The sequence below is a fragment of the Pteropus medius genome, unplaced genomic scaffold, assembly GCF_902729225.1.
Source record: "Pteropus medius unplaced genomic scaffold, Ma_sr-lr_union100, whole genome shotgun sequence".
Taxonomy (NCBI): domain Eukaryota; kingdom Metazoa; phylum Chordata; class Mammalia; order Chiroptera; family Pteropodidae; genus Pteropus; species Pteropus medius.
In genome coordinates, this window is record NW_024354503.1 from 4,926,181 (window position 1) to 4,940,672 (window position 14,492).

The 14,492-nt window shown below is 45.8% G+C and overlaps 1 protein-coding gene across 1 annotated transcript; it reads left to right on the plus strand.

Annotated features, from left to right (window-relative positions):
- On the plus strand, positions 1-13,165 carry LIN28A (lin-28 RNA binding posttranscriptional regulator A). The gene is made up of 4 exons (XM_039854515.1): positions 1-244; positions 709-893; positions 10,445-10,629; positions 11,338-13,165. The coding sequence occupies exons 1-4, from the start codon at positions 214-216 to the stop codon at positions 11,549-11,551; spliced, it is 615 nt and encodes a 204-aa protein (XP_039710449.1). The 5' UTR covers positions 1-213; the 3' UTR covers positions 11,552-13,165.
- Positions 13,166-14,492: the final 1,327 nt, after the last annotated feature.

A 14,492-nucleotide genomic window follows, 5' to 3' on the forward strand; every position in this document is an offset into this window, starting at 1 on the left:
AGAAGGAGGAGAGGGGAGGGGGCTGCCCGCGGGGGGTTGGGTCATTGTCTTTTAGAATTTGGGAGCCTTTGAAAAGCCGTGGGCCCTCCCACCGCTATTGTGCTGGGGAAGATGTAGCTGCCTCTTCTCCAAGCCACCCCTTTGCCTCCGGACTTCTCTAGGGCCAGCAGCCGCCTGACCTGGGGCCCGGGGCCGCGGGCTTAGCTGACTACCATGGGCTCTGTGTCAAACCAGCAATTTGCAGGTTCGAGCTCGGGACTTGTTGGGGACATCCTAGGCTGCAGGGGCGCCCAGAAGCCACATAAGAGGGAGGTGGGAAAGTGTCCCACAGGCTGGCCGAAGGACCCCAAGTTTTTGTGGCCTCCTGCTTCAGGGGCCACCTCTGGAGCAAAGAACCCTGGTGTTCCAGCGGCGTGCACGCCGAGGCTACGGGGGCTGGGGGAGAGAAGAGGAGGGGCCTGTCCGGAAGTCTGTCCCCGGGCAACGTGTTGTGGGAAGAGGAGCAAAACTTTCGGGGCACCGCTGGCCTCAGTGTAAGCTTGGGGAGCGCGGGAGGCAGCCGGGACAGGTCTTTAATCGCCAGCTGCTTGGTAGCTGTAGCCTCCTGGGTGTCCGCCCGCGGGCTGGACACTCGAGTCTCCCTGCCGGGCCTCTGAGAGGGTCCTCCAATTCCGTGGCCCCCCAGCTGAGCGCCCTCTCAATCTCCAGGTGGCTGCGCTAAGGCGCCGGAGGAGGCGCCGGAGGACGCGGCCCGGGCGGCAGAGGAGCCGCAGCTGCTGCACGGTGCCGGCATCTGCAAGTGGTTCAACGTGCGCATGGGGTTCGGCTTCCTGTCCATGACCGCCCGCGCCGGGGTCGCGCTCGACCCCCCGGTGGATGTCTTTGTGCACCAGGTGAGACCGAGTCTGGTAACTTTGGCGGGGAAAGGGGTGTTGGCGCGTATATCCAAGGGTGGGCGGATGGACTCGGCTACTGGATTGAGGGAGATCTAGGGCTCTCATTGTGCGTCCCATCTTCGCAGTAGCACCCCAGTTCCGAGTCCCCCTTAACTCCAATGGGACTAGAGTCGGGAAGAGCCGAATATCAGCACCTCCCACTCCCGGGAACCCCTCCGGTTTACCACGTGTCACTTCTTTCCCCTGGGAAGGGGGCAGGGGCAGAGAGGTGACCCCATGTGGCAGAAACTAAGGTTGTATTGTGCTTGCTGGTGGGGGGAGGGCGAGCAGGCCGGCCAGGGAAGCACATGCCCGGGCCATAGCAGGGCCCTGAGCGCCCGTGGCCTTTCACTAACATGTGAAGGGAGCTCCACGAGGGATAGAGGGAGGGAAACTGCTCTGGGATCCAACCCAGGGTAAAGCTGAGGTGAGCGGGTCTCACCCAGGTGGTCACGCAAATCTCATGCCCTGGGGCCTGGGTGGGTTTGGCAGATCCTCGAAGGATCTATTTAGGGTCTTGAAAGCTCCTCTAGGGAACCCTTCTCAGGCATACAATTGACCCACTGGGCTTTTGCTGTCCAGTTCCCACCAGAAAGGAAAACCTGAGGAGCCCAGGTCTTAGATTCCTGGGCCAGACTGGGACGGAGGTCGCAACCCCAAGTTCTCTGTTAAAGCAAGGCAGCACAGTGGGGGTGAAATTCAGTGTCGCAGGGCAGGGGGTGGAGGCAGGCTAGCCTCTGGACCTATTCTCAGCTTGGCATTTATGGCCCCAAACAGCCATTCATTGCTGTCCTAACATTCCCGGCCTCAAGGAGCCAGAGACTTAGATTCCCCTCTTCCCTGGCCTCTCCTTCCTGGATATCTTAGGAGCATTCGGGGGGTCTTGGGACACCAGCCATGCATAATAGTCACGTAAAGAAAGTTGCTGCTTGTGTCCCTTCCACCTTTGGAGAACGTTTGGGGCTGGGCCCGGGAAGGAGAAATTGATAATCCCAGGCCAAGAAGGTTGGCACCCAGGCCGGGCAGGGAGGGGTTACTTGGGGAGGTTGGCTTTAGGAACTATGGGGGAGGGGAAAGAAGGATGTGAGGATTAAGAGTTGGAGCCTGATGGATGGTATTCCGGAGGAGGAGGGGTGGAGAAGAGATGCTGGGTGGACTCCTTGGAGGCCCTCAGTGAGGACCTAGACCGGGGAAAACTGGGGAGATACAGGATGCCAGTTAAGTGTTCGGCACTTGGGGTCACTGGGCTACTTGAACATCTGCCAGAAGGATCTGCAGCAGGATGCTTACCTATTCCCTCGTTGCACCATTCTTACCCCCATCAGACAAGTAGTTATGACTGGTGACTTTGCCCCCTTCTCGTCTAATTTACATATGTGAATGATAACCCACAGGAAGTAATTGTGGGAGAAAGAAGGGAATTGGCCTCTTTAGATCTATTAAATCACTTTATTACAGGAACCAGCTTTGAATGGCCCTCCTCAGCAGGGTGACCAGCTCCCCTACTCTCCCATTTATCTGATCACAAAGAGATTAAAATCTGGTCTGGAGAGGACTGGGCATCTTCCCCAATTTGGGGAGGCTTGGGATAAGAGACCCAACATTTTCTTGCCCCCATTCCTAAGGCTGCCAAATAGGGAGAGGCTGAGAGGAATTTAGCTCCTCATCATCTAGCTTTTAGGGAACCCTTCTCAGGCACACAATTGACCCACTGGGCTTTTGCTGTCCAGTTCCCACCAGAAAGGAAAACCTGAGTAGCCCAGGCCTTAGATTCCTAGGAATTTAGCTCCTCGTCATCATTTAGCTTCCTTGGTCATGTAGAGAAGAAACTTTCCTCCACCCTCAAGGTTCTTTTGACTGGTCTAATCAAATAGATTAGCAAGAGAGAATAACCAAATTTAATACATACGTGTGTATGGGAACTCTGCATACATGAGAGAGTCAGACCCCACATGCATGAAAGGAGACATCTTGAGCTAGGGATGAGGTGTAAGGTGCCTTGGTGGCTTCGAAGGGTCATTGCAGGACAATAAGAGCAGATGTTTAGTAAATAAAAGTTTGCCCTGCCCTATAGGTGGGTCAAAAGAGGTTATCTGTGATAATTTCTTGTGGGCAAGGCCCCTGATTCAAGTTCTTCTAGCTGGTTAAGGGAGAGGAAGAAATTCCTTTTGAGCTCACAGCTAAAGTTTCCTTTATCTCAAAAACAATCTGCATACCACAGAGGCATATCTAGGGGTGACTAGTTCTGAACCCCAACAGTGATAACCAAATCCCAGGGAAGGTTTTCCTGAGCAAATGGATCTGTGCCTCAGTGCACTTAACTTTCAGATCAAAAGCAATTGGAAATATCGGGTGACATGGAGGAAAGCAGGAATCTTTAGGTTTGAGAGCGGAGCCAACACCATGTTGTTTCAGGTGGGTTAGTTAGGACATAATCTGTACTTGAGAATCTTAGAATATCCAGGGAAATTCCACGATTGAATAAGTTATTAGAGAATTGAGCTGGGATAAGGAATCAAGAATTTGTTACTACCAACAGTCAGGACAATGACTGAGCTTTACCTGGTAGCTCTTGATAGCACACGGCAGGGGCTCGGGTTAATCCTCAAACCCGACCATAGCAGTAAATTAGATGAGTGATCCCAGTCCCCGCACTTGAGAAATTGGAAATATCTCTCTAGTAATCTAATGTAGAGGAATTAAGTAGACTTAAGTGATCCTTAAAAATTGTCTTGGGGCAGGAAAGCATTCCCAAAGTGAAGAGGGTAAGACCATTTATTTCTCTTTAAGAAAACTTCCCCTTTGGCTGCTGGAGGTAGGCACCTTGGAGTTAGGGTGCAGAAGGTGAGAAGGATAATTGTCAGGGAGCACCTTTCTAAGTAGAGAAGGGAAAAGCAATTTAACATTTTCTTTTTCTTTCTCAGGTAGGCCTGCTTGGTTCCCAATACTGTTTACTACTGTTCTTATGCTCCCTTTCACTTTATGCCCCCAGGTGTGAGTGAGTGGGAAAGAAAACCCACCCTGAGCCTTTAAAATAAAGCAAAAGGATTTCTTTAACAATGCTTTTACTCAGCCACAGGTCATCATATCTAGAATTCTCTGCCTGTTCCTGGGCTTAGGGGAATTTAGAATCATAATGGCAGATGGTCAGCCCTTAAATCAAGGTTTCTCAACCTCAGCACTATTGACATTTGACTAGGATAATTCCTCTATGGGCATCCTTCAATTGTGACAACCAAAAATGTCTCCAGACATTACCAAATGCCCCTGGTAGGCAAAATCACCAATTGAGAAACACGGTTATACAGGGAACGCTGGAGCAAGAAAGAGCTAAACTGTCTTAATTTCCTGAGATTCTGAAATCTCTGACCATTTTAAGGGTTTTGACTTAACTTGTGTTTCCTGTGGCTCAACTCTCAAACCCTCAAGATTTGAAAATGAGAACAAGCCTCCTTGCTTTCTCCCACTACTCTTCAGAATCCACATATTTTTAAAATAGCTCTCTGGATAAAATGCTGTATTAGAAGACTTGGAGGCAAAAGAAGAGTCCAAATTTAGCTAAGGGACCAAGTTTGGCTTAGAAAAAAACTTCAATACTGAGAAACTGCTGAAGCCACGTGGCCTGCTTTCTCTGAGGACAAGTGGGGGTGGCTAGAGCAACCTCAGGCAGGGTCTAGGTTGGGGCGGGAAGGGGAAAATTTAAAGGGATCTTTTCCACCTGGTTTATAACATTACTTGGTGCCTCTGCTTACTCAACTCCTGTCCAGTTAGTGATGTACTCGTCTTATCCTCTCCCTTAACTTGTACACTCTGAAGAAAGGGACTAGCTGTCTGGTTTGTTGGTAGCGTGAAGGAATGAATGTGAAGAAGGAGGAGCTCCTTAGGAATCAGGAGTACATGAACAATTTGGGGTCCTTGTCAGCAGAGGTCTTCCTCCTGAGTAAAAGACTGGAAATGGGGAGAGAGTGTTGTTAACTGGTAGCTCTTCCCTTTCTGGATGGGCTGGAAGCCATGGGTTTGGTGGTCATTCATTAAGTTACTTTATTTCCATCTTAATAGAAAAAAACAGATTTAAAAAAGAAAGAATCATTTTGGTTTTTAGGAAGTTGGTAGAGAAGTACTTGGGTTATTTTGAGCATTATGGGGTCTTTTGGGGCCTTTTTCTCTGAGGAGACTTGCTTTCTAGATAATGTTTCAAACAAAGTTGTGCCACCATCCTGAGCAAAGCTTCCACTTTGAGAAACTTGTATTTGGTGACACTACTACTTGCCCTACAAGTAGTTTTCAGTGACTTTTCCCCCAGGGCATTCCTAATGAAACTATAACATTCTCTTCCTAGAATTCCATGGGTTTTTAGGTTGGGGGTGGGGGAATAAACACCTTAGGCAAAAGCTCTACCCCTCCCTTCTTCCTGCAGGCATGAATAGTTATTGCTCTGTGTTAAGTTTGGGAGGTCAAAGGAGGTAGGCAAGGAGGAAGAGAAAACTTTCAAGAATAGTACATAATTAGTACAGACTAATTTTAAATGATCTCAGTGTGGAGTTAATTTAATTCAGACAGGAAACCACAGTCCAAGTAAATGGTTTTTGTGAATAGCACAAGATAATAGGGTTACTGGCTTAAAACTCCAGGATTTTCTCTTCTGTACTATTTGTGTGGGTGGGGGGCAGGGTGAGGAGTAAGCACCCCATCCTTCTAGGGACCCACTCTGGGCAGGGTTCTCATCAGAGTTCAGCCGCCTCGAAAACTCCATCTTGCTGAGAACAGGGGAGATGTCCTCTGGGGAGATAAATCTAGGTGAACACTTGTGTTCATAGTTGTGGACCAGGCAACTCCCTTCTGCTCCAGTCTCCCTCTGGCTGCCTTTGTGCAGACCAGCTGATGAGCAGCACCATCTGGTGGAGAACTCCAGGCAGGAACTCTGGCGGTCCTAGCTATGTCTGAGCAGAAGTGATAGGTCTCTTCCCACTCTCCCTAACGCATAAACTATCAAACTGCTTCTGGGAGAACTGGTTGGTTTCCTAGCCCCATCAAACCCTCTACTTTCAGGACACCTCAGGATTGAGTCATTAAAATTAATTTCACCTGTTTTTTACTTTTTAAATATGGCAATTAGAAAGTTTAAAATGTCTATGTGACTTGCATTATATTGCGTAGCACTGGTTAATGGAGTCAGGCTAGTTTCTTTCAGCCCAGTTCTGCCTTTCACTATGAATTTGGGGCAAGGTGCTTAACCCCTCTGCCTCTATGACCTCAGCTATGACACAAGAGTCAGTAAGGCCTACCTTACAGGCTTGGTGTGACAGTTACATGTGTTGCAACATGTAAAGTGCTTAAAACACTGCTTAGCCTATAATCACTAGTAATTTGGGGGAGCGGAGAGCTTAGTTTGTTCCACAAATGTGTGTGTACTGCTGGGTATCTAGAACTGAGGATATGGAGCTGTACTAGATATTCTTGAGCTGGAATGGTCGAGTGCTGCAAAAAAACTAAGAACCCCCAGCTTTGATGCCACTGACCAAAGCGAGTATCCTGAAACCCTGACTTTGCCACTTATGTAGAAAAGAGCAGTGTGACCAAAAAATGGGCTGTTTTAGAGGAGGCAGGAACTTCATTAAGCCTGCTTTTACAGATTAAAGAATCAGAGTACCCAACTTTCACAGAGCAAATTAAGGGAAATTCAGATTCCTGTGAGCTTTTTACTCCACATTCCCTGAGTGACCCCTAAGGTCTTTTCTATCTCTAAACTTAATAAAGGCATAAGTGGATGCTGGGATGGGGGAATTTGATGTGGGGGAAGGCTGGAGTAGATAATGATGAGGTATGAAGGGAGCAGAAGTCCTTCCCTGCCATTCAAAAAAAATTTTTAGAGACTTCAGAAGCCGTTTTCTGTCTATTTAAATGCCATCTTCCCCTGCGCCATGTACCTCCTGCCCATCCTCCTTCCTTGAACAAACTGGGAAAGGAAGATAGGAGGTCTGCTTCCTCCAACACCTTTAAAATAATTTATCTGAATGAGTGACTCTAATTCAGGTTCCTGTGTGAACGATTTGACCTAAGGCACGGGAGGGGAGGGGGTGAGATCCTGTTTAGTTCCACCCCTGGAAGCATGGGATGTCGGGTCAGAATGAAGGAAAGATGGCTGCTAGCGGTGACTTTAATAGACCCAGCAAGCTTGACTGGGGAAGAAAAGTGTCTATATGTTTCTAAAATGGTGACCATAACCCCAACGTGAAGAGGAAGGAAGGAACTGATGAATGGTGAATGGGGTGGGGGGTTGCGGGGGATCTGCAGCCTCTGGAACTCCAGGAATCTAACCACCAGAACCAACCAGTGTCAATTCTTTGTTTCCCGGGGCTGGGCTCTATTGGGGGAGCTCAAGCTTTGCCCCTCCCCCCAAAGCCTTTTCTTTTTTGGATGGGATGGGGAGAGGGGCGGGGACCTGCTTTGTGTGTGGTTGGGGCTGGGGTGGGGGTGGTAGCAAGAATTTCTGGCTTTCCTGATGCAGGCCCTGTGAGGCTGGCTCAGTGGGGCTGCATGCTGATTACCTATCTGATAAGAGAGGAATTCAAACTATTTGTTTTAGGAAGGGGCAGAGTGGGGGCAGGGAGCCACCCTTGGAGACCACCAGTCTAAATCTAGACCAGTTATGGCGAGGTGCCTGCAGCGTTTTTTGTTTTTTGTTTTTTGTTTAACTCTTTGAAAGTCTTAAGCAGAACTCAAATCCTCCAATAATGGAGAGGGTGACTGGTGAGGACTAGTCAATTTCATATTGTTCCCTGTTTATATTATCCTCTTGTCACAGTAAGCCTATGAGATATAGATAAAGGAGAGTGTTGTCCTCAGTGAACTGGAGATCAGAGAGGGGATGTTTTTCTGAGTTTCCAGGGATAATGATAAAAACCAGATTTAAAATTCTGAGTCTTGACTCTTGGCTCCCACCGTTACAGTCTGAGGAGGTTGGTAATTGCCACTCATTGAGCATTTAGTGTGTGGCTATGTGTTAATTACTTTTCGAGCATTACTCACAGCACCACTATAAAATTAGTATTTACTCCCATTTTGTAGATTAGCACGGAAAGGAGGGAACAAGGCCCTCAGATTCCAAACCCTTGTTGTGAAATCACTTATCTGCTGAATCACGGCTAGGCCTAGGGGTGTCCCAGGCTGGGAGCTCACTAGGCAAATGGGAGATGCTGGAATTGCCTGGGTCAAGAATGTTCTTGGTTCAGCTCCTCAAGCACCTCCTGACTGACTGGCTTGTCCCAGCTCAATAAGAGACAAGTCAAATCCAACTTCATATTCAGAGTAGTAACTGCAACATGAAAGGGGAAGGGTGCTTGCACCTTTCTTCAGTGCTTTCATTTCCTGCTTTAATGCTCCACCTCTTCCCTCACATCAACACTGGGGAGGAGGTCCTCCTGGGGGATTACAAAGAAGTGAAAGCACTCCCAACCTTTGTTATATTTCCATGATGGGTGGAGAAAAGCTACAGATAATAATACATGAAACATTTACCGAGCACGTATTCTTAATGTTTCTACGTTCACGTGATCTTCATTAGAGCTCTACCTAGATAACCTTGCTGTTAGCTCACTCTGAAGGATCTGAGGCCCAGAGGTGAATGACTGTCCAAGGCCATGCAGCCAGAGATTGATGAACCAGTCTGTCTGGCACCTGAGCCTATGCTCTTAACCAGTTACCTCAACAGAAGTTTTGTTTCAAGCAATACCATCTAAATTAAGACAAAAATGGAAGTGATTGAGGGATTGGGGGTCCCAACAACTGGCTTCAAGAGCATGTTTTACCAAAGACACAGTTTGAAATAGTCACCAGCGGCAGCAGAAAATACTCATTCTACTTATTCATGTTCCCTCAAGCCCCAGCTCTAGGTACATGGTGATCCCTTTTGCTTCTCTGATCCTTGTTTTCTATGATAACTACACCTTGTTGACATTTGGCACTCTTCTGATGCTTTACTATAGTGGATGGTGTTATGTGGATGGAGGCTATTCTGGGTAGGTCCTGGGAGGGGCTGTCACATCCAGTAATGTGTTGTTGAATCAGTAAGTAGCAAGGGGTGATGGGGCTGTAAGCTTCAAATCAGGAACCCTGATTTCTTCTGACACTGGATTTGCCACTCAACTAGCTATTTTTGAAGGCTGCTATGCTCTTTACAAGTGTCAGTATTTTTAAATTTTGATACAAACGTAGTGTCTTGATGGGATTGTTCCACACATTGTAAATATTTTTTCCTTTAACAAGATAGTCTGATCATTTTTCCAAGGCAAATAATTAAAATCTACCTCTTTGTTCATTAATTCACCTCAAAAATGTGTGAGGCATTACTTAGGCATCAAAATGCATCAGTAAACAAAACAAGAACTTTACATTCTTTTTAATGGCTGCATCGTGGTTATTTTTTACTAATGAGATTGAACATGTCATGCTGTCCTACAAAATACCTACTTCTGTGATTCTTTTTTTTCTTACTGAATTATAGTAGCTTTTGGTAGTTTTATCATTCTAATTATCTGTCTTGACTTTTACAGTTTTTTGGTGTGGGTGGGTTTTTTTGTTTGTTTTGTTTGTTTTCTGGCATTTAGATATTTAAGTCCTCTGGAATGTACGTTGCATACATATAATACAAAGTGTACAATTCTGGCTTCATTTCCAAATGGATAGCTAATTTTCTCAATGGTATTTACCGAATTGTTTTTCTTACCTGTTGATTTCTCCCCATATACGTGGTTCTCCTAGTGGACTTTTCCCTTATAAATTACAGACTCATCTGCTTGGGTCATACTGTCTTTCCTCAACTTTCAGCAACATTATTTTTGATATGATTTCAAACTTGGAAAGAGGTTGCAAGTACTAACAATTCCCATAAAACCTTCACCCAGAATCATCAAATCTTAACATTTTGTCCCATTTCCATTATTATTTTTTGTTGTGCAGATAGACTTAATTTTTCTCTTCTTAACCATAAGTTGCAGACATCAAGCCCCTTCATTTCTAAATATTTCATTGTAATTGTCAATATTTTTTCCTGTTCTAGGATCCAATACCAGATCATGCATTGCATTTAATTGTTCAGTTTGTTTACTTCAGGCTTTCTTTCATAAACTTGACATTATTGAAGTGTACAGTTTTATTATTTTATATTTTGTGATTTTCTATTTATTGTTTTTTTTTTATATATATAAATGCTATTTAAAAATTTTTTCTTCCGTTCTACTTTACTCAGAACTTTGAATGAGAATAGCTGTAAAAAATGTAATGGCATCTGTTTATATGATTGTTTTTGTTAATATAATGTAGATTTCTTGTTCTTAATTGTGGTGACTCTTGGAGTCAGCTTCTTTACTGATAAAATGGAAGTATAACCACACTTGTTCTTCCTACATTACAAGAATACATGTATGCAGGTGTTTTTGGGGGGTTGAGGGTTGGGAGTTGGTATAATGATGGAGACTAACGTTAAAATCTACCATGTTTCCCTTCCCCAGAGTAAGCTGCACATGGAAGGCTTCAGGAGCCTGAAGGAGGGTGAGGCAGTGGAGTTCACCTTTAAGAAGTCCGCCAAGGGCCTGGAATCTATCCGAGTCACTGGCCCTGGAGGGGTGTTCTGTATTGGGAGTGAGAGGCGGCCAAAAGGGAAGAACATGCAGAAGCGTAGATCAAAGGGAGACAGGTATGGATTGGAAGGTGGTTTGTGTGGGATGGTAGGGACGTGGCTGAGGATGGGGCGAGCTCTCCCAATCTTGCCCCATTTCTTGGACCAGGTTGCCAAAGATAAAATGAAGCCTGTGGTCCCTGGCAACATCTGGATGGTTGGGGTACCTGCCATAGATGTGGGAGGTGAGGAGAGAGGATAGTGTGTGAGAAGGACACCTAGCTCTTCTATCTGGCATGTAATTTTGCTCGGTGAACTCTAGCCTCAATTGCTAAGTAGGAATAGTGAACCTAACCTCACATTATTTTAGAACTGAAGGAGACCATGAATGTGAAAGTGTTAAGTGGTGGGGACAAGATGGTGTATCTGTACCTGTTGCTTCTTCACTAGGTCTCTAAATTGTTGGTTTCTTTCATCGTATCTCTGTGCTTGAGTAACAGGTACAGTTTTAAGAGTGTGGTAGAGTCTTAACTATCCTCAAAATTGCAATTCCCAGTTGGGGTCTGTGATTTTCTATTCTTGGTATTTTGGTATTTTCAAGTTGTCATGAATCTGAAGATATCATCTAGACAATTACAGATTTGGAAAGATATCTAGTCATATTCCTACTCCAAGAAGGGAAGTGAGTATAACAACTGGACCATGGCCCAAGTGTCCTCACTCAGAGAAAGGCTTCTGATCTCTTCTTAACTCCTTTCTCAATTTTACCATCCTGTTTTGTACTAGGTGCTACAACTGTGGAGGTCTAGATCATCATGCCAAGGAATGCAAGCTGCCACCCCAGCCCAAGAAGTGCCACTTCTGCCAGAGCATCAGCCATATGGTGGCCTCGTGTCCACTGAAGGCCCAGCAGGCACCCAGCTCACAGGGAAAGCCAACCTACTTTCGGGAGGAAGAAGAGATCCATAGCCCTGCCCTGCTCCCGGAGGCCCAGAATTGAGCCACAGTGGGTGGGGGAAGGGGGCTAGCCTTTTGTGATCAGGAAGTTTCAAGGAGCAGGCATCAATCGGCAGAATGGAGAAAGTGGGGACAGGGTGGGTAAGGGGCAGCTGGCACTGCCATGTATCTCAGGCCAGGGTCCACAGCATCACTCCTTCTTCCCTCTTGGCAGGGGCAAAGGAGTGAAGCAAAAGAACTCCAACCATGCTCTATTCAAATGCATGTGAGGGATTTGGGGGAGATCCCTCCCGTGCAGTGCTTTGTCTGAGTCTCCAGACCCAGAATCTCCAGCTTTTGAAAGTAAACTGGATATAGGGATGTTGTTTTCCTTTTAAAGAAGGATAAGTAATATTTCCAATGCCAGAGTGAAAAGATAAAGCATGAGACCAAACTGATGGACCCAACCCACAAACGACTACATTCCATGGGAGGGAATCTCTCAGGGGTAAGGCAGGGTTTTTCCACATCTTGTCATCACATAACCCACTCTTGGGATAGGGTGCTGAGACTGTCCCAAGCAGTGAGTTGTGACAATAGGCAAAAACAATGGTTAAGGGAACGGCTGCAAACCTGCTGCTCCTAAGCTCACTTCCAACCCATTCTGGGCCAATATAATTTTATTTATTTGGTCCCTTGGATAACTGCACCTTGGGTCCCACTTTCTCCAGGATGCCAACTGCACTAGCTGTGTGCGAATGACGTATCTTGTGCATTTTAACTTTTTTTTCGTAATATAAATATTCTGGTTTTGTATTTTTGTGTATTTTAATCTAAGACCCTCGTTCCTGCACTGTGTTCTCAGGTACAAGAGCAATCTCAGGGATAAGTGGACAGCAGCTCCGGGTCTGCACAGTAGGAATATTTTTTGTTGTTTTATCACCAGGGAAAACAGCTATTTGGAGTATATAGCCTATTGAACTACCTCATTTTTGCCAATTAGAGCTGGCTTTTCTGCCATAGTGTCCTCTTGAACCCCCTCTACCTTCAGTGTTTCGTGGAAGACTAGGTTGGCCCCATGACTTGATCTACTGGAATATTGGAAATTGGTCTGAACAGGAATGGGTGGTACAGAGGTTAGGAGAGGCGGAGCCAGGTAAAAGGTGCAGAGGGGAAGCCAAGATTAGGTAAGGGTTGTCTATATATGTATAATAAAGGATTCCTGTTCCAGACCTCTAATTCCAGGGTTTGGGATTCACTTTACATACCAGATCCATCCTTCACTGGATTGGGCTAGGCCTACCATGCACAACGAAGTGTGTATGTGTCTGTTTATAAAAATATATCTATATATATAAGTTGGTAAAGACAAATTTTAAGAACAGTAACTCTGTACCCATCTTCAGCTGCCCAGGGATGGATATATGAAGCAAGGACTAAATTCCTTAACCTTTAAAAATTCTGGGCTTTTCCTCTTTGGCTTCCAGAGGGACCGTAAGTGCCCAGGGCCAGTGTCCTGCCCTACCGCAGCAGTGGTTAATGTCGTGGTAGCTAAAGGAGAAAAGAGGGTTTCGTTTACATGCCGTGAGATCACCAAACACCTACCTCTCTGTGTCGAAACGGGGCAAATGCAATAGAATGCATTGGGTGATGTGTGTCTGATCCTGGGTTCTTGTGTCCGCCCCGCAGTTGCTGCCCCCTCTAGTTTTGTATTTGTTGGGCTTTGTGGGACTTCACGAGTAGCTGATTGCTAGGTGGCCTAGTTTGTGTAAATATAATGTGTTGGTCTTTCTCAATGTTCTTTTGGGGTTTTATTGTTTACAAACTTCTTTTTGTATTGAGAAAAATAGCTAAAGCATCTTTGACAAAAGGTTCTGCACCAGGCAAAAAGGGTCTGAAAGATAAGCTTGGGGGATCCCTCTTGAAGTAGGGGTCTTGAACCATCCTTTCTTTTGTTTCCCCTACTCTTAGTCCTTATTTTGAACCAGATTTTCTGTCCTAACAACTTGACACCTACCCTATCTCGCCCCCTCCCTCAAGCCCACACGCTCACGTACATATATTTAGTTTTGTGGAGTGTATCCCCAACTCTTAAATTTTGTGCAAAAAAACCTGAAGAAGCTAAGAATACTCCATCCCTTGTTCCAATCTCTTGCATCAAGACCATTCCTTGACATGTGATTCATGCCAAACACTTAGATTGCATATTTAGTTAGATCAAGCCTACTTTATTCTCTAATCCTAGGGTAGAGAGAAGCCTTCCATTTTGAAAGTGGGGTTGGAAGACCAAGAAAGGGAAGATGAATGTATATCCAAGTCACTCCGGAACTTTTATGCAGGTGTAAGAATCTTATGTCAAAGTAGCCACAAGATTGTTTTATAGGAGACGGACGAATGTAACTCCATGTTTACGGCTAGAAACCAAAGCTTTGTGTGAAATCTTGAATTTATGGCGGGGAGGGAGGGTAGGAAAGCATGTACCTGTCTGTTCTTTCCCTGATCCCTTCCCCTCCTTTCTCAACTGCAGGAGACTCTGAGCCCCCTTGGGCTTCGGTGATCCCCATCACTGGGGACTGTTTATTCGGTGGTTGATTTTGCTGTGCTGGGTACTGGCATCTGCTATCATTTTGTAACACACATGCTGACCTTTTCCCTTTCCCTCTTTTCCCTGGGAAAATAAAGACTTATACTGAAACTGTCATCTTATTAGCTATTTAGGGTGCTTTTCTCTTCCCAAAATTCCCACCTTCTTGGATTGGGACACAAAAGTCACAGAAGAATCACTTAAATTTTCTGTTCAGCCATTTTGTTAGGAATGAATCTTTAAAGTTCAGTCCTCTTAGCACCTCATTACAGTGGATTTTTGTTTCTAGTTAAGGCCTCTTGTCCTTTCCTTGGAAGCTGCCACATTCAGGAGGGGATTAGGAGCTTGGCATGCATAAGAATGGGGTTGCTTGTGCCACTGGCTGGGATGAAAGGATGGGGCCATGCCTTGGGGCATGAGA